The 19,970-nt window shown below is 45.5% G+C and overlaps 1 protein-coding gene across 1 annotated transcript in view; it reads left to right on the forward strand.

The window, feature by feature from the left end:
* Positions 1-7,441: 7,441 nt before the first annotated feature.
* The window catches only part of LOC125457702 (unconventional myosin-VIIa-like), a 177,968-nt gene continuing 165,439 nt past the window's right edge, over positions 7,442-19,970 (forward strand). Inside the window, exon 1 of the mRNA XM_059650965.1 lies at positions 7,442-7,747. Coding sequence (XP_059506948.1) covers positions 7,730-7,747 — 18 coding nt within the window. The 5' untranslated portion in view covers positions 7,442-7,729. The remainder of the gene's footprint in view (positions 7,748-19,970) is intronic.

A 19,970-nucleotide genomic window follows, 5' to 3' on the forward strand; every position in this document is an offset into this window, starting at 1 on the left:
GGTGGGCGGAGTTGTGTCGGTGTTGGCGGTGGGCGGAGTTGTGTCGGTGTTGGCGGTGGGCGGGGTTGTGTTGGTGTTGGCGGTGGGCGGGGTTGTGTCGGTGTTGGCGGTGGGCGGGGTTGTGTCGGTGTTGGCGGTGGGCGGAGTTGTGTTGGTGTTGGCGGTGGGCGGAGTTGTGTCGGTGTTGGCGGTGGGCGGGGTTGTGTCGGTGTTGGCGGTGGGCGGGGTTGTGTCGGTGTTGGCGGTGGGCGGGGTTGTGTTGGTGTTGGCGGTGGGCGGGGTTGTGTCGGTGTTGGCGGTGGGCGGGGTTGTGTTGGTGTTGGCGGTGGGCGGAGTTGTGTTGGTGTTGGCGGTGGGCGGAGTTGTGTTGGTGTTGGCGGTGGGCGGAGTTTTGTTGGTGTTGGCGGTGGGCGGGGTTGTGTCGGTGTTGGCGGTGGGCGGAGTTTTGTTGGTGTTGGCGGTGGGCGGGGTTGTGTTGGTGTTGGCGGTGGGCGGAGTTTTGTTGGTGTTGGCGGTGGGCGGGGTTGTGTCGGTGTTGGCGGTGGGCGGAGTTTTGTTGGTGTTGGCGGTGGGCTGGTTTCCTATCAGCTTTGGAGAACACTGGATATAGATGTCAACATGGACCTTGACTCTTAATTGCTCGAAGTTTATGACGTGTTTATTTCTCCAGGCTGTAGACATTGTAAATGATTAACTCGCCTTCAGCTGACTTCGCGCTGGCATGCATTATCCCCATAACTTCTGCGCTGCTGTTCAGGCAAGTTACAAAACTGATCCTGCAAGAGATAGCAGGAACTCAGCTGTGTCTCAGTTGGAAAGTTATTCCTTTTAGACAACCTCATCTCACACCCTCCGGCAACTCTGTATTCTCACTCAGAGTGTGTTGGTCGCTCTTTTCACTGAGAAACCAGGCCTCACATAAATTGCTGTGCAAGACTGGTGCAAAATGATGGCGCGTATTATGCCCTGTTTGTTATGATGATGTTTAAGCCTCAATGTTTGCCCTCAAATATTTGACAGGAGATCGGGGGCAAGGAATGGGCTTGTTAAAAAAGCTGCCAAATTTCAATAGGTACAGTGACGTAGGCGACAGTATTGGACTAGTTCACTCAGGGCAGCTGGAGAATTTAGCTTCAGCTTATTGGTGGATACAAAGCTAGTCACCAGGAGTGATTGGTCATAAATTCCCGGATTGTAGAAGTGCATCTGGTTTGATAATCATAGAATCTCTACAGTGTGGCAACAGGCCCTTTGGCCCAACAAGTCCACACTAACCCTCAGAGCATCCCACCCAGACGCAGCCCTGGACACTATAGCATGGCCAATCCACCGAGCCTACACATCTTGGCTCCCCCACCCCACACACACAGGGAGAATGTGTAAACTCCACACAGACAGTCACCGAACGGTGGAATCGAACCGGGGTCCCTGGTGCTGGGAGGCAACATGCGCTAACCACTGAGCCACCATGTTTTTGCAAGGGAGGAAAGCTGCCATTCTTGACCTGCGTGTGGCTTCACATTGACCAGGAATGTAGGTGACTTCTCGACCTTCTGAATTAGCCCGTGAAGCTGCTCTGTTGTATCAAACTGCTACAAGATAATAACTAAGAGCAATAACACTGGACGGGTCATGAGGGAACCACAGAGACTTAGCCCAATCTCTTCAAAGCTCTCATTCCTTACATTGGATCAAAACTGGGAGAGCTGCCTCACACAGTCCCAAATGCTTTTACTCACGGAATTATACCTTAACGGATTGCATTCCCGGGAAACACTATCCCGTCTTTCTCAGAGCCGAAGATTCTGTGTGCTGAAAATCTGAAGTATAAAACAGAAAATCCTACAAATCCGCAGGCAATTTCTGTTGGAAACGTCATCAACCTGACAAGTTCGCTCGCTTTCTCTTTCTACAGCTGCCACCAGTCACGCCGGTATTTCCAGAATTTTCCATTGTCAGAGGAGTGATCCAGTGGAGCACAGTCAGGATGGAGCTTCCCCGGGAGTCCTCAATATTGATTCCAGATCCCAGGAAATCTCATAGTATTAGGCCACATGTGGGCAGGGTGACCTCCTGCTGGTTACTGCATAAGGCTCCCCTCCTACTCATGAATCATTTCTCCATGTTTAACCTCAATGGGACTCCTTCTCACTAGATTCTAGAAGAATGAGAGGCGATCTCATTGAAACATATAGGAAACTTAAGGGGCTTTACAGGGTTAATGCTGAGAGGATATTTTCCCTCTTGGAGGAATCTTGGAGCAGAGGGCATGGTTACAGAATAAAGGGGAACCAATTAAATTCTGAGATGAGGAGGAATTTCTACTCGCTGAGGATTGAGAGTCTTGGGAACTCTTTTCTCCAGAGAGCTGTGAGGGCAGAGTCCTTGTGTATATTGAAGGCTGAGGTAGAGATAGATTCTTGATCAGGAGGGGAAATCAAGGGTTACAGGGGAAAGGCAGGGATGTTAGAATTGTCAGCTCAGCCAGAATGGCAGAATATCTGGAAGAGCTGAATGGCCTGCTCCTGTTCCTATTTCTTGCGGTTTTATAGTCCAATAGAGAGAAGTGCTGAGTGTGGCGAGGGCAAACAATGTGGCGTGGACAGGAGATGCCAGTGTCCATCACCAACAGTGATGGCTCAGTATCATCGCCACTGACCAAGCTGATTACGCTCTGACAAACAGAGCTGAGAACTGGAAGCAAGTTAGACCATATACAGCTCCTCATGCTTTTCCTTCATAGAAACATCAAACATAGGAGCTGGTGTAGGCTATTGGTCCTTCAAACCTGCCCAACCATTGAATATGATTATGGCTGATATCCAGCTTAGCCCCCGTTCCCGTTTTCTCCCCATCTCTTCCAACCCTTTAGCCCTAAGACCTAAAGAGCAATACCTACCTCCATGGCTGATCTCTGTGTTCACTTCACTGCACTGACTCTCTCTTTATATCCCATGATTCTCTGATAGACCAATGGCCTGTCTGTATCACTACTGCATGATGGGACATCCACAGTCCTCGGGAGTAGAGTATTCCAAAAACTCATTATCCTCTGAGTGAAGAAATTTCTCTTCATCTCAGTTCGAACTAATCAACATCGCAGCCTGAAGTTGTGCATTTCTAATTTCCCCAACATTCCAGAGACACCTGAGCCAGGGCCCTGTGTTATTTATCAGAAGGTATTAGTACATAACAGGATACCATTGTCAAAGAAAGTGATCTTGGAGACAGCCAATCCCTGCTGCGTCTGCATGGCAATTCCCCCAACCAATCAGCATCTACCTGCCGCCTGTGAGACTTAAGATTGACAGTTAACTGCTCTTACTGCAGTTCCAGCCAATAACGGTCCAGCCAATCAGTACCCTCATCTTATTCTGCATTCAATGTTGTCTCTCTTTTTAAAGTCTTTTTCTTGGGCCTTGGTTCTGATGAGTGTGAAACATAAGGCTTTGGAGTTCAGTTTCCTTTTCGCAAATATATGTCTCCTTGAATATGCCAATCGAACTGTGCGTGATTTTCTAGGTGTGTAAGGCTTGTACAAACAGAATGAGACTCCTTTGTTCTTGTGTACGCCTCCCCTTACAAGGAGGGCCGATATGTTGTTTGCTTTTGTTATTGCTTGCTGCATCTGCAAACTGACTTCTCCTTTCTTGTGCAGATAAATCCCAACGTCTCTGAGCTTCAAAATTTATGCCTTTTGCAAAATATTCCGCCTCTTTTAAATACTACAGCCAGCGCCACATTTCCCCTGCACTACACTCCATGTGTGACTTCACTATGCACTCACTTAACTTGTCTCAATATCACTGTAGCCTCTCATGTCACAGTTTACATTTCTATTCTAACAAACATGGACACATTTCTCAGTCTCTTTGTTTAGGTCATTAATATTAGTTACAAATAGACAAGGCCCTGTACTGAAATTTAAAACATTTTGATAGTCCCAGCTTGCTAACTTGAAAATTCCTTATTTTTCCTTACTCCTGCCTATTAACCAAGCCCCTATTTTGCTAATTAATTATCCCCAGCACTACAAACCATTACCTTATGGAAAAGCATTTTGTCCAACACCTAATTGAGTGTTCGTTGGAAACCATCAGTCAATGAAAGCAAGCATGCAGATACAGCAGGTAGTGAAGAAAGCTTATAGCATGCTGGCCTTCATAACAAGAGGAATTGAGTATAGGAGCAAAGAGGTCCTTCCGCAGCTATACAGGGCCCTGGTGAGACCGCACCTGGAGTATTGTGTGCAGTTTTGGTCTCCCAATTTGAGGAAGGACATTCTTGCTATTGAGGGAGTGCAGCGTAGGTTCACAAGGTCAATTCCCGGAATGGCAGGACTATCATATGTTGAAAGATTGGAGCGACTGGGCTTGTATACTCTTGAGTTTAGAAGGATGAGAGGGGATCTGATTGAGACGTATAAGATTATTAAGGAATTGGACACTGTGGAGGCAGGAAGCATGTTTCCGCTGATGGGTGAGTCCAGGACCAGAGGACACAGTTTAAAAATAAGGAGTAGGCCATTTAGAACAGAGTTGAGGAAAAACTTCTTCACCCAGAGAGTGGTGGATATACGGAATGCTCTGCCCAAGAAGGCAGTGGAGGCCAACTCTCTGGATGCTTTCAAGAAAGAGGTAGGCAGAGCACTTAAAGATAGTGGAATCAAGGGTTATGGGGATAAGGCAGGAACAGGATACTGATTGTGGATGATCAGCCATGATCATAATGAATGGTGGTGCTGGCTCGAAGGGCTGAATGGCCTACTCCAGCACCTATTGTCTATTGTCTATAAACCCAAGTATAGTACATTTACCGGCTCCCCTTTATCTATCTCCTCAGTTACATCTTCAAAGAACTTTAATAAATTTCACAAGCATCATTTCACCTCTATAAATCCATGCTGACTGAGATCCTAATATGAGTTTTAATATGCATTAATATTCCTTTAAATTCCGATACGTTCCCAATGTTAGGATAACTGGCCTGTAGCTCCCTGCTTGTTTTGAAAAATAGTTACATTTCACTAACTTTCCGACCGCTAGGTCCATTTCTAGAATTTTGATGATTTTGAAAAGTCTTAAGTAGAGCATCGACTTTTTCTGCAGCTATGTCTGGGGATGTCCCAGGGATCTAGGCCATTAGATCTGAATACTTGTTGTTGATGGTGTGATCAAGTAATTCACTAAATGCTCATTTTGGGATCCACCAACTCTAGACCTCATTTGAACCTGGGTCCAAACATGGACAAAAGAGTTAGGCTCACAGAAAGTGAGGGAAGAGCGGTTGAGTCGGAAGGGATGTGAAATTTCATACTGGGTTCAGACGCAGAGACAAAGTGATCGTGGTGTGTGAGAGTGTCACATGACTTGTGACAGGTCGCAACTTGGAATTCAATTCTGTGCCGTTACATTGAAACTTTGTATCGTAATGTCCTCCCTTCCTGGTCCAGTCGGGAAATGCACGAGGATCCCAATGTGCCCGGCTCACAGCCATTTCAGAGGTAGTGAGCACCAGTCAGTGTTGTGCCTGAGGTCAATGGGTTTTCATGTTTAACTCCGCAGCACCCAGGAGGGGAAGAGCAGATTGTATGGAGGCTAGAAAACTAACGGAAGTGAATCAGGAAGTGAGGTCTTGGGAGGATTTGCTGACTGTGTTTGGGGCGCAATGGAGGAGGAAAGTGAGAAACAAAACCAGAAGTTGCTGGAAAAGCTCAGCGGCATCTGTGAAGAAAAAAATCAGAGTTAACGGTTCAGGTCAGTTGACCCTGCCTCAGAGCCGATGGTGGCTGGGAAAATGTCAGATTATTTGCAGAAAATGGGGCGGGTGGGGTGGAGGGGTAGGGAGTAAACAGTACGGTAGAGCCCAGAGAGAGAGAAGAGCAGATGGATAGCCAAAGGAGTTGGTAGCGATCTGGCTGGGAGGGTGAATAGTTGTTGATGGGGACTGTTGTAAAGTGAGAATGTTTGGCTTGTCCTGGATGCTGTCTGGGCGTATGTAGGAGTGTACGAAGGGAACACAATGCAGGGGCTGAAGGGCACTGTCAGTAAAGTTCACACAGGAGTCTGTCTCAGGGCATCTGCTAGCGGAATCCATCCAGGGTTTCAGCCCACCCCCAACATCTCAGATCTCTCGATGGAGAGTGATTGTGGATAATGTCCTCTCCATTAGTAAGGGAGTCTGTCAGCTCAGCCATGCCCCCACAGAGTGGGCACTAACAATAATCACCAACACACAGTGACCGGTAAACACCGCAGCATTGTTCCTTCCCCAATAAAGGGAATGTCCTGACTTGCCCTATAACCATCAGCGCGTATCAACCATGAGGCATGCTGGTTAGTTCTCTGATTGAACCAGTCTCAACAAATAAAAAGATGTTTGGTTAGGTACACGAATACAAAATGTTTTGAGGGATATGGGCCGAACGCAGGCAAGTGGGGATAGTATTAGTTTGGGAAATTTGGTTGCCATGGACAAGTTGGACTGAAGGGTCTGTATGACTCTATAATTTTAAACATTATGCATGCCTAAAGGAAGTAACATCAATGTAATGTCAAATATTTACAAATAGCATGACATTTGAATAACCCCCATGCCCTTGTTAATGCTCTGGATTAAGATGAACATGGTGGCTCAGTGGTCAGTACTTCCGCCCTGCAGTGCCAGGAACCCAGGTTCAATCCCAGCCTCAGGTGACCGCCTGTGTGAAATTTACACGTCGTGTTCCCTCCCGGTCATCCGAATTTTCCTCTCACGGCCCGAAGATGTCCAGGTTCGGTGGATTGGCCATGCTGAATTGCCCACAGTGTCCAGGGATGTAAAGGTTAGGTGGGTAGGCCATGTAAGAATGCAGGGTTACAGGGATAGAGCAGAGTTTGGATCCGGTTGGGATGCTCTTCACAGAGTTGATCCAGACTCAATGGATGGCTTGCAAGATGCAAGTACGTTAAAAAGTGATTGGCTGATTTGGGAGGGAGAATCCAGTAATTCAGTAACTATTTGTTACTGAGATCAATATTCACCTTCCCACAGCCACGGGGGCAGCATGGCTGAAGGAAGCACTGTAGCGTCTGAGCACCGAGGTTGACACGGTGACACTGCTGTGCCACATAATCCTGACCACCACTGCCACACACTCACATAACCATCCTGACCCGGGCCCTTTGTTTCAGCATCACTGGCTCAAACTCATGGGATCGCTTTTGGGCAACACGAAGAAGAAGGGTTACCAACTCCTCAGGGTGGCCAGAAATTCGTAATAAGCACTTTCATCTCCGGCCCTGCCTAATCAGGTGGAAAAGAGGTGGTGGGATCAATGTTTGGGTGACATCAGTGTAAATGACGTTTGTCTCTATCTCGCTGTCTGTGTAAATTTGTGCATTACGGGTGTGGTGCTGTAAGCTCATTGTAAGGTCAAAGTCTTTCACCCATGCATCTGGGAACAAATCATGGTACTCACCGTTCCATCTGACTCATGGGTTTCGGTTATATTTAAATATTTTAAATAGAATGAACATAGAGATATGTTGGGATTTATGGATTGTAAATTCCATTCTTCTGCTTCCGATGCTTTCGCTGACAGTGGAATCTATGTTGAAATGTGAACTGGGCGTTACCTCAGTTATGGAGTAGGCAAAGGTGGAGAGCATTTCTCTGTTCAGCACATTCTCGGCCTTACATCCCCTTGACTCTCCTGTCTCCGAGGTGCTGAGAGGTGCCACTGGACATCATGGTTGTCATGAGAGAGGTAAGAAGCTTTGATTTCAATCAAACCTCATCTTTCATTTATTGCCCAGAGAACAACGGTGGACAAAAGGAAGTAAAACATTATTTCTCTGTGGCTAGTTGTTGGCATTTCTTCCCCATTGCCGTTTAACTGAAATCATTTTAAATTATGACTGTTCGTTGCTGCCCTGCCACGTTCAAATACTCTTTTATTTACTACGGCCTCATCTCAGTGGTCCCTCATACTTCTTTCCATTAAATTCTATCCCCTTTCTATGGCCTGTCTGTTTTCTCCTGTAGTCTGTGTCTGTCCTTGTTATGTAGAACCACCCAGTATTAGTGGGGGAAGAAGGTGGGGTTGATCATTATAAGGGAAAGTCCAAATACACCGAGAGGTTAAATAATAACATAAAGGAACTTTGAGCGAAAGCGCAGATGATTTTTAATTCTCTCATAGCGAGGGTAAGGAGCAAAACATTGGAATTGGAGATATGTAGTTGACACTACAGTTATAATGGAAGACTGTAATTATGCTAACGCAGATTAGAATCCCTGCAGTGCAGAAGCAGGCCCATTTGGCTCATTGAGTTGTACTGACCCTCTGAAGACCATCCCACCCCATCAACGTAACCCCGCGTTTCCTACAGTTCACCCACCCAGCCTGCACATCCCTAGGTGCAAAGGACAATTTAATGTGGCCAAACCACCCAAACTGGATATCAGTGATAATGGGAACTGCAGATGCTGGAGAATCCAAGATAATGATAAGGTTGATAAGGTTCCCCATGGTAGGCTCATTCAGAAGGTCAGGAGGAATGGGATACAGGGGAACTTAGCTGCTTGGATACAGAATTGGCTGGCCAACAGAAGACAGCGAGTGGTAGTAGAAGGAAAATATTCTGCCTGGAAGTCAGTGGTGAGTGGAGTTCCACAGGGCTCTGTCCTTGGGCCTCTACTGTTTGTAATTTTTATTAATGACTTGGACGAGGGGATTGAAGGATGGGTCAGCAAGTTTGCAGACGACACAAAGGTCGGAGGTGTCGTTGACAGTGTAGAGGGCTGTTGTAGGCTGCAGCGGGACATTGACAGGATGCAGAGATGGGCTGAGAGGTGGCAGATGGAGTTCAACCTGGATAAATGCGAGGTGATGCATTTTGGAAGGTCGAATTTGAAAGCTGAGTACAGGATTAAGGATAGGATTCTTGGCAGTGTGGAGGAACAGAGGGATCTTGGTGTGCAGATACATAGATCCCTTAAAATGGCCACCCAAGTGGACAGGGTTGTTAAGAAAGCATATGGTGTTTTGGCTTTCATTAACAGGGGGATTGAGTTTAAGAGTCGTGAGATCTTGTTGCAGCTCTATAAAACTTTGGTTAGACCGCACTTGGAATACTGCGTCCAGTTCTGGGCGCCCTATTATAGGAAAGATGTGGATGCTTTGGAGAGGGTTCAGAGGAGGTTTACCAGGATGCTGCCTGGACTGGAGGGCTTATCTTATGAAGAGAGGTTGACTGAGCTCGGTCTCTTTTCATTGGAGAAAAGGAGGAGGAGAGGGGACCTAATTGAGGTATACAAGATAATGAGAGGCATAGATAGAGTTGATAGCCAGAGACTATTTCCCAGGGCAGAAATGGCTAGCACAAGGGGTCATAGTTTTAAGCTGGTTGGTGGAAAGTATAGAGGGGATGTCAGAGGCAGGTTCTTTACGCAGAGAGTTGTGAGAGCATGGAATGCGTTGCCAGCAGCAGTTGTGGAAGCAAGGTCATTGGGGTCATTTAAGAGACTGCTGGACATGTATATGGTCACAGAAATTTGAGGGTGCATACATGAGGATCAATGGTCGGCACAACATCGTGGGCTGAAGGGCCTGTTCTGTGCTGTACTGTTCTATGTTCTATGTTCTATGTTCTATAATAAAATGTGAGGCTGGATGAACACAGCAGGCCCAGCAGCATCTCAGGAGCACAAAAGCTACCTAGAATATACCTCCTCCCACCCACCCTCCTGCAAAAATTCCATCCCCTATTCCCAATTCCTCCGCCTCCGCCGCATCTGCTCCCACGATGAGGCATTCCACTCCCGCACATCCCAGATGTCCAAGTTCTTCAAGGACCGCAACTTTCCCCCCACAGTGGTCGAGAACGCCCTTGACCGCGTCTCCTGCATTTCCCGCAACACATCCCTCACACCCCGCCCCCGCCACAACCGCCCTAAGAGGATCCCCCTTGTTCTCACACACCACCCCACCAACCTCCGGATACAACGCATCATCCTCCGACACTTCCGCCATCTACAATCCGACCCCATCACCCAAGACATTTTCCCATCCCCACCCCTGTCTGCGTTCCGTAGAGACCACTCTCTCCGTGACTCCCTTGTTCGCTCCACACTGCCCTCCAACCCAACCACACCCGGCACCTTCCCCTGCAACCGCAGGAAATGCTACACTTGCCCCCACACCTCCTCCCTCACCCCCATCCCAGGCCCCAAGATGACTTTCCACATTAAGCAGAGGTTCACCTGCACATCTGCCAATGTGGTATACTGCATCCACTGTACCCGGTGTGGCTTCCTCTACATTGGGGAAACCAAGCGGAGGCTTGGGGACCGCTTTGCAGAACACCTCCGCTCGGTTCGCAATAAACCACTGCACCTCCCAGTTGCAAACCATTTCCACTCCCCCTCCCATTCTCTAGATGACATGTCCATCATGGGCCTCCTGCAGTGCCACAATGATGTCAACCGAAGGTTGCAGGAACAGCAAGTCATATTCTGCTTGGGAACCCTGCAGCCTAATGGTATCAATGTGGACTTCACCAGCTTCAAAATCTCCCCTTCCCCCACCGCATCCCTAAACCAGCCCAGTTCATCCCCTCCCCCCACTGCACCACACAACCAGTCCAGCTCTTCCCCCCCACCCACTGCATTCCAAAACCAGTCCAACCTGTCTCTGCCTCCCTAACCTGTTCTTCCTCTCACCCATCCCTTCCTCCCACCCCAAGCCGCACCTCCATCTCCTACCTACTAACCTCATCCCACCTCCTTGACCTGTCCGTCTTCCCTGGACTGACCTATCCCCTCCCTACCTCCTCACCTACACTCGCCTCCCCACCTATCTTCTTTTCTCTCCATCTTCGGTCCGCCTCCCCCTCTCTCCCTATTTATTCCAGAACCCTCACCCCATCCCCCTCTCTGATGAAGGGTCTAGGCCCGAAACGTCAGCTTTTGTGCTCCTGAGATGCTGCTGGGCCTGCTGTGTTCATCCAGCCTCACATTTTATCAACCTGGATATCTGTGGACTGTGGGAGGAGACCCACGCAGACATGGGCAGAATGTGAAAACTCCGCATAGACAGTTGCCCAAGGCTGGGATCCAACCTGGGCCCCTGGTGCTGTGAGACCGCAGTACTGAGCCACCATGCCATTCTAGAGGCAGAAGAGTTTGTGGGATGCATTCAGGAGAATTGTCTACATTAAAATGCTTCTTGTCCAATGAGCCATTGCTGGATCTGTCTGCAGGTCGTGAGCTGGGATGAGAGGGGTATTTTGCAACATTTAAAGATTAATGATCATAGCACTATATTTTTTAAGTAGGGGAAGAAAACAATAAAGGGCAATAATTGAAGAGTGCCAGGTGGAGCAAGAAATGGTAGGCCAACATAAATTGAAATCAAAAGTTGGCAGACAAGATTGCAATTGAATAATGGGTTGTCTTTAAAGATGAGACGATTTGTGTAAAGATGAGATAGGTTTCCATTCGAGGGAAAGGGAGCAGAAACACAGACAAACGAGCTAGAAAGTAAGATGAAGCAGAAAATAAAGGTACATACGACAGGTGCCAGGTTGATAATGCAAGTGAGAAATAGCTGAATTTCAGAAGTTCAAACAGAAAGTGAAAAGGACTAATAGATGCAAAGAGGGAGCATGAGAAGAGACGGGCAGCCAATATAAAAGGGAATCACAAAGTTTTTCATGGTTGTAAAAACATAGTAAAAGGAGGAGTCAAAGATAGGATTCACACCTGGAGCTGGGTGACATGCTGAGGTACCAACCAACCAACTGTCTTCCATCTGTTTTAGCAAAAACACTGCCAAGGTCAGAGCAAAGGCGGAAACAGCTAAGACAGTGGATAGGCTAATAATTGTATGAAGTATCAGAACGGATGGCTGCACTTGAGAGTTGATAAATTACCACAATGCATTCAATTGGATCCAAGGATACTGAGGAAAGTTTGGGTGAAAATTGGCCACAATCTTCTGAACCTCCTTGGATACAGGAGTGGTTTCAGAAGACTGGACAAATGCAATCTTATATCTTCGACAAAAATTTATTGTCTTGTTTTAGACTTGAGGTATCTAGTGAGGTTCCCTACTGAGCAGCCCAAGGACCACTCGACTGTCTTGGTCTATATTAGGAGCCTCAACTGGAGAAACCTTGCGGTGATCAGAGTAATACTCACCATCTTAGAGTCTGCATATGCAACGTGGAGCAAATCCTCAATTTTTAAAAAGTGTGCTCATTGGGCATTGCTGGTCATTGCCCATACCTAACTGCCCTTGAGCTACCTCCTTGGACTGTTGCAGTGCTTGGAATATAAATAAGCTATCAGTAAGGGATGAATTTCCAGAATTTTGTCCCAGTAACACTGAAGGAACAGAAATGTAGTTCCAAGGCAGGATGGTGAGTGGCTTGGAGGGCAACAATTAAGTGGTGGTCCCTCTGGATGGCAGTGGTCATGGGTGGAAGGAATCTGGGTGAGTTACTGTACTGGGTGCAGAGGATGGTACATACCATTGGGCACTGTGTATTGGTGCTGAAAGGAATGAATGTTGAAGGTGGCAGATGCTGCACTGATCAAACAGTCTGCATTGCCCTGGATGATGTTGAGCTTCTTGAGTGTTGTTGGAGCTGCCCCTATCCAGGCAAGAAGCGAGAACTCCACCACACTCCTGAATTGTACCTTGTCAATGGTGCACTTTCTTTAGGGATATAGGTGGTGAATTGTTTCACTTAGAATTTTTAGCCTCTGATTTGCTCCTGTAGTTGCAGGACTGATGTGGTGCTTCTAGTTCAGTCTCTGGTCAATGGTAAAACCTTAGGATGCTGATAGTGGGGTATTCAGCAATGGTAATGCCATTGGACATCATGGGGAGATGTTTAGATTCTCTCTTGTTGGCACTGATCATAGCCTGGCAGTATGTTGGATGAATGATGCTTTGTACTTGTCAGCCCAGGCCTGGATATTGTCCAGATCTTGCTGGGTTTGGGCGTAGACTGTTTCAGAATCTGAGAAATCAGAAATAGTGCTCAACATTGTGCAATCATTGGTGAACATTCCTGTTTCTGACCTTATGATGGAGGGAAGGACATTTTTAAAGCAGCTGAAGATGGTTGGGCCTCGCACACTACTCTGAGGAACTCCTGCAGAGATGCTCGGGAGCTCAGATGTCTGATCTCCAATAACCACGACCATCCTCCTATGTGCTAAGCATGACTCCAACTGGTGGAAGAAGAGACAAAGGATACAAGCGTAAAAGGCAAGTGACAAATAGAGACAAAAGGTGAATGTATGGTAATAATGCAAAATTAATGGCTCTTTACCTATGGCACATAGTATTCAAATAAAAAGGAAAACAAATTAATGGCACAGGTAGAGGTTAGTGGCTATGATCTTATAGAGATTACAGAGATATTGTTACAAGGAAGTCAAAGCTGGGAATCAAATATCCAAGGGTATGTAATCTTTTGAAAGGATAGCAGGAAAGGAAGCGTGGTGGGGTGGCTTTGCTAAGATGAAATGTAATGAGTACATTAGTAAGTCCTGGAATGAGATGAAAGCACTGATGGGAATAATCTAAAGGCCCCCCAACAGTAACTGTTCTGTAGGATAGAACATAATGAGGCAATGTGAAAATGTCAATGTATTAATCATGTGTAACATTAATCTTCACATGGAAAAATCAATTTGGCAGAGGTAGCTACGAAGAAGAATTCGGACCATGCATTTGTGATTGAGTTTCCAATAAGAGATCAGGCCAATTTGGATCTGGTGATGACTACTGAGGCAGGTTTAATGAATTATCTCAGAAGCAGAGATCTCCTGGGGAACCAGTGACCATAACATAGTAGAATTTGGCCCTGAGTTTGAAAGTGAGAAACTTGGGTCAGAAACAATTGCGGTAAACATAAATAAGGGTAATTACATGTGAATAAGGGCCAAGTTGGCAGGAGTGGACTACTGAAAATATTTAGCTTCAAAGGCAGTTCAGGAATGATGGCAGACTTTTAAGAAAATAGTTCATGGCTTGCAGAAAAGACACAGGAAGTAGGATTCTAGGAAGAGAATAAACTAAATGCGGTTAACCAGAGAAGTTAAAGACTTTCAAATAGAAAGAAAAAGATATTTCGTTTTGGAAAAGATTAGTGTCAAATCAAAGGATTAGAAAAGATTTACAAGCTAAAGAAAGATGACTAAAAACTGATAAAGAAGAAAATAAATGATAAAAGCAAGTTGCAAGTAGCATAAAAACATACAGTAAGAACATCTTTAAACATATAAATAGGCAGAGTGATGCCGCAATGAACCTGGGTCCCTTAGAGATTGATGTTGGGGAAATAATAATGGGAAATCAGGAAATGACAGATAGGCTAATCAAATAGTCTGCACTAGTCTTCACAATAGAGGATACTGAAAGCATTAACTAATGGAGCTAAAGGCCAATAAGTTCCTGGATCTGATTTGTTATATCTTAAAGTATTAAAGAAAGTAGCTATAGAGATACTGAAAGCACTGATAGAAATCTTACAGGAATCCATAGATACTGGAGAAGTTCCAGAGGCTTGGAAATCTGCCAATGCAAGACTTTTCGTTAAAAAGGAGGGAGACAAAAGAATAGATAATTATAGACTAGTCAGCTTAACATTGGTCATTGGGAAATGTTCTATAGGATGCAATAACAGGGCATTTAGAAATGTATAACATAGCTAAGCACAGTCAGCATGATTTCATGAAGGGGAAATCATGCCTGACAAATTTATTACAGTTCTTTGAGGAGGTAAAAACAGGATAGATAAAGGGGAACCAGTAGATGTCATATATCTGGATTTTCAGAAAGCTTTTGATAAGGGGCCGCACACAATGCTACTTAATAAGATAAGAGCCCATGACGTTGGAGGTAGTTGGATATGGATTGGCTAACTAATAGAAGACAGAGAGTTAGGTTAAACGGGGCATTTTCAGGATTGAAAACTGTAACTAGTAGAGCACCACAAGGATCAGTGCTGGGGCTACAATTATTTACAGTATATATTAATGACTTGGACAATGAAGTCAATGTATCACCGAGGGTGCAGATGATGCAAAAATAAGTGAGAAAGTAAATCAAGAGGATGGCACAAGTGGTCTGCAGAGGGGATATAAACAGGTTAAGTGAATGGACAAAAAAACATATCAGACAAAATATAATGTGGGAAACTATGAGGTTACTCAGTTTGGTGGGAAGAATAGAGGAGCTGAATATTATTTAAATGGAGAAAGACTGCAGAATGCAGAGGGATTTGTGTGGGGTTGGGCAAAACTCACATGCAAATTCAGCAAATAATAGGGGAGTCAAATGGAGTATTAAGCTTTATTTAAGTGAATACAATAGAAACATGTGGAGGTTTTGCTAATGCCATACAAGGCATTAGACACAGTTGGGGTGCTTTGAATGCTTTTGAGCCCCTCAAGGGCTCTGGGATCTAGGGAAAGATACATTGGCATTGGAGGTAGTCCACACAGGGTTCATTTGGCCAATTCCAGGTATGGAGGAGTTTTATTAAGAGGAGAGGTTCACTGAAGGTAAAGTTGCCATAGTCCCAGAGAACCATAGTCCTGTCTGTCATTAGAGAGAGAGAGAGAGAGATGCCTGGTGGTGTTTTAGTCTGAGAGCCACCTCCTCAGGTAAGGGAGCGCATTTCTTGCCATTCACTTGTGAGTCATGGAGATCAGTGGCTGGGCCCAGCATTTATTTTCCATCTCTAGTTACTCTTGAGAAGGTAGTGGAGAGCTGCCCTCTACAACTGCTGTAGTCCGTGTGCTATAGGATGACCCACAATGCCGTTAGGGAGCGAATTCCAGGATTTTCGTCCAGTGACACCGAAGGGATAGCGATTATATTTCCAGGTGTGACTTCACCTGACAAAGGAGCAGCGCTCCGAAAGCTTGTGACTTCAAATGAACCTGTTGGACTAAAACCTGGTGCCCTGTGACTTATGACTTTGTCCATCCCAGTCCAACACCAGCACCTCCACATCTCGGATATATTTCCAACTCAGGATGGTGAGTGGCTCGGAGGGGAATTTGTGGGTGGTAGCATTCCTGTGTATCTGCTGCCCTTGTCCTTCTAGGTGGAAGTGGTCATGGGTTTGGAAGGTGCTGTCTGAGGATCTTTGGTGAGTTTCTGCAGTGCATCTTGTAGATAGTACACACTGCTGCTACTGAGCGTGGGTGGTGGAGGGAGTGGATGCTTGTGGATGTGGTGCCAATCAAGGGGACTGCTTTGTCCTGGATGGTGTCAAGCTTCTTGGGTATTGTTGGGGCTGAACCCATCCAGGTAAGTGAGGAGTATTCCATCACACTCTTGTCTTGTGCCTTGTAGATGGTGGACAGGCTTTGGAGAGTCAGGAGGTGAGTTACCGGTTGTTGTATTCCTATGTCTGATTGGCTTATGTAGCCATTGTGATTGTGTGGTGATTCCAGTTGAGTTTCTGGTTAATGATAACCTCAAGGATGTTTATAGCTGGGGGGAGGGGTTCAGTGATTGTAACACCAATGAATATCAAGGGGTGGTGGTTAAATTGTCTTTTATTGGAGATGGTCATTGTCTGGCATCTGTGTGGCACAAATATTACTTGCCAACTTTGCAGCAGAAAGTGAGAAGATGGCACCTTCATGGTAACTTCAGTTAGGTGCAGGAATTGAAGCCATATTATTGGTGATATTCTGTTTTGTAAACCAGCCATCTAGCCAATTGAGCTAACCAGCCCCCAGAAGTTGAGTTTGTTGGGCTTATGCTCATTGGACTTAAGAAGAATGAGAGGAGATCATATTGAAACTTATAAGTTTCTTGGGTGGGGCTGGGTTTGATAGGGAAGATGTGAAAATGTTTCCCCTTGAAGGAAAGTCAATCAAAGGGTATATAATCTCAGGATAATGGGTTGCATATTTAAGAGAGAGATGAGAAGGTATATTTTTCTCTCAGTGGGTAATGAATCTGTGGAATTCTTTATTGCAGAGGGCTGTTGAGGTTGGGTCATTGTGAATGCTCAAGGTGGAGACCGATTTTTAGATTAGTAAGAGTTTTTAAGTGTTATGGGGAAAAGGCAGGAAAGAGGTGTTGAGGATTATCAAGTCAGCCACAATCTCGTAGAATGGCAAAGTTGACGCAATGGACCAAATTACTTATTTCTGCTCCCCTTTCTTATGGTCTTATGAATGCAAAAACATGAACCAACACAGAGTGAGTTTGGGGCTTTCTAATGGAAAGCAAGGAAATGGTAGAGGCTTTGAGCAGGCATTTTGCATCTGTCTTTATGGTAGAGGACTTAGAAAACTTCCTAAAAATAAGTGAAATCAAGAGGTTAGTGGGGAGGGATGGACCATCGCCAGGGCAGGAAAGTTATCGGACATAAAGTTTGACTCGCTACATCTGGCCCAACAAGTCCACGCCAACTCTCTGAAGAAAAGTCCCACCCAGACTGACCCCCCCCCTCACATTCTCCCTGCACTTCCCACAGCTAACCTACACATCTGTGGACACTATAGGGAATTCAGCGTAGCCAATCTGCCTAACCTGCCCATCTTTGGACTGTGGGAGGAGGGCAGACCAACCCAGAGGAAGCCAACACAGACACAGACATGGGGAGAATGTGCAAACTTCACACAGGCAGTCGCCTGAGGGTGGGAGTTGAAACCAGGTACCTGATGCTGTGAGGCAGCAGTGCTTACCACTGAGCCACTGTGTCACCCTCCAGGGGTGTGTATGTTAGATTGTACATGCATGTGATTCTAAAAGGATGAGTGAGTGTGAGTGTGAAGGTATGAAGGTGTGAGAGTGAGTGTCTGTGTGTCCATGTGTAAGCATGTGTAAGAGTGTGCATGCAAGTGTGTGTTTCTGTGTATTTGAGTGATCATGAGTCTGAGTGAATGTGTTTGTGAGAAAGAACAAAGAAGCTCCACACTGTGTATTCTCTGACTCCAGCATCGGCAAATCTTACAATCTCAGACCAACATTTGTCGGTCCTCACTGTGTACAGTCCTGGTTGCCAGTCGTTGTAGGAAGGATATAATTAAATTGGAGTGGGTTCAGAAAAGATTTACTCAGATGTCGCTGGGAGACGAGGGTTTGAGTTATAAGGAGAGGCTGGATAGGCTAGTGTGTGTTTTCACAGGATCAGAGAAGGTTGAGCATCCACAGTTACAAAGTTGTGCAGGCTAGGTGGTTTAGTGTCCAGCGATGTGTGGTTAGGTGGGTTATAGGGGGTGGGTCAGGGTGGGATGCTGAGAGTCGGTGTGGACTTGTTGGGCTGAAGGGCCTGTTTCCACAATGTAGGGAATCTGTGAACAGTACAGCACAGGAACTGGTCCTTTGGCCCTCCAAGCCTGTGTTGACACATTTTGCCCTTCCATACTAAACCTGCCCTTACTTACAAGATCCTTATCTGTCTATTCCCTTCCAATTCATGTATTAATCCAGGTGTTTCTTGAATGCTGCTTTTGTATCTGTATCCCCCACCCCTTCTGGAGCACGTTCCAGCACGCACCACCCCTTGTGTGAAAAATGTGCCTAGTACATCTCTTTTCAACTTTCCTCCTCGCACCTGGATCCTGTGTCACTTAGTAATTGACCCCTCCACCCTGGGAAAAATCCTCATACTTTCCAGTTATCTATGCCAGTCACAATCTTATAATCTTCTATCAGGTCACCCCTTAACCTCCTGTATTCCAGTGAAAACAAACCCAAACTATTCAACCCTTCTTCATTGTTAAAATCTCCCATTCCAGGCAACACCCTGGTAAGCCTTTTCTGTACCCTCTCCAAAGCATTCACATCCTTCTGGTAGTGTGGTGACCAGAGCTGTTTGCAACTATACAGGTGAGAAACACTTGGGGGCTTGTACCCTTTTAAAATTTCTCTAGCTTTATTAGTTAAAAGATATAGCTTACAACTGCTTCAGTAAAGTTAAATTGTTTCTCTTCAGGCTTACAGTAAAGCTTGACTGCAGAGAACAGAGATACTGCTCCTGAACGGAATCCACCTCTCTCTATCTCTCTATATCTCTTTCTTTCTCTCTCTCTCTCTATTTCTACCTCTCTCTCTCTCCCTCTCTCCACTACCCCCACCTTCCTCTCCTTCTCTCCCTCCCTCTCCTTCTCTATCACTTGTCCCCAGCCCCAAGATGTTCAGTACTTGAAAACAAACCTTGAAAACAATTGTCGGTAGACAAAATGGTCTCTGCCATTGTCTAACTGGTTACTAGTCCATAGACCAGTGGCTTCTTGATGCCAGCAAAAGTTACATCAGCATGCAACCATTAGCTCCAAATCATCTGCCACTTTAAAATCCAGTCAATGCTTGTTCAAATAATTGTTCACACTGTGCCCACTTCAGTATCAGGTTACTTGCTTTCAAAACTCTTTCGAACATTAATTTTTAGAATAACCCTTTCTAATCCAAACCCCAGTTTTAAAAAAACCCATAGAAGGAAAAAACACATGGTATTTCCAATTCACTTCCTTAATCATGTAACCACCTTCAAAGTACTTTATCGCTTATGCTTACTTTTGTTATATTGTCAGTTGCTCCTCTTCTTTAAATAGAACTTTTAAGTTTTACAAACAATCTTTGATTAGATCTAATGTAAAATAAACACCTTTTCTCCCCCCAAATTGTACGTTTTATAATGCAGCCTTCCACAATCCCCCTTTATTCCTTCCAACAAAGAAATCATTAGGGGGAAAGTTTAATCACAAAATTACCCAATCAGAGAAAAATAGTTATCTTCACATTCTTGACTCCTTATATCACCCAGGGTTTCTCTTCATTGGTCTTCAGTAATTGCTCTGAACAAGCACCTTTTTATGTGAAACAGTCGGGCAGCTGGTAACTCACATCAACCCACTTTGATTTGAAAATTTGTTTTCATTCTAAACTTTCTGATGAAGGGTCTAAGCCCGAAACATTAGCCTTCCTGCTCCTCTGATGC

The sequence above is a fragment of the Stegostoma tigrinum genome, chromosome 14 (assembly GCF_030684315.1).
Source record: "Stegostoma tigrinum isolate sSteTig4 chromosome 14, sSteTig4.hap1, whole genome shotgun sequence".
Lineage (NCBI taxonomy): Eukaryota > Metazoa > Chordata > Chondrichthyes > Orectolobiformes > Stegostomatidae > Stegostoma > Stegostoma tigrinum.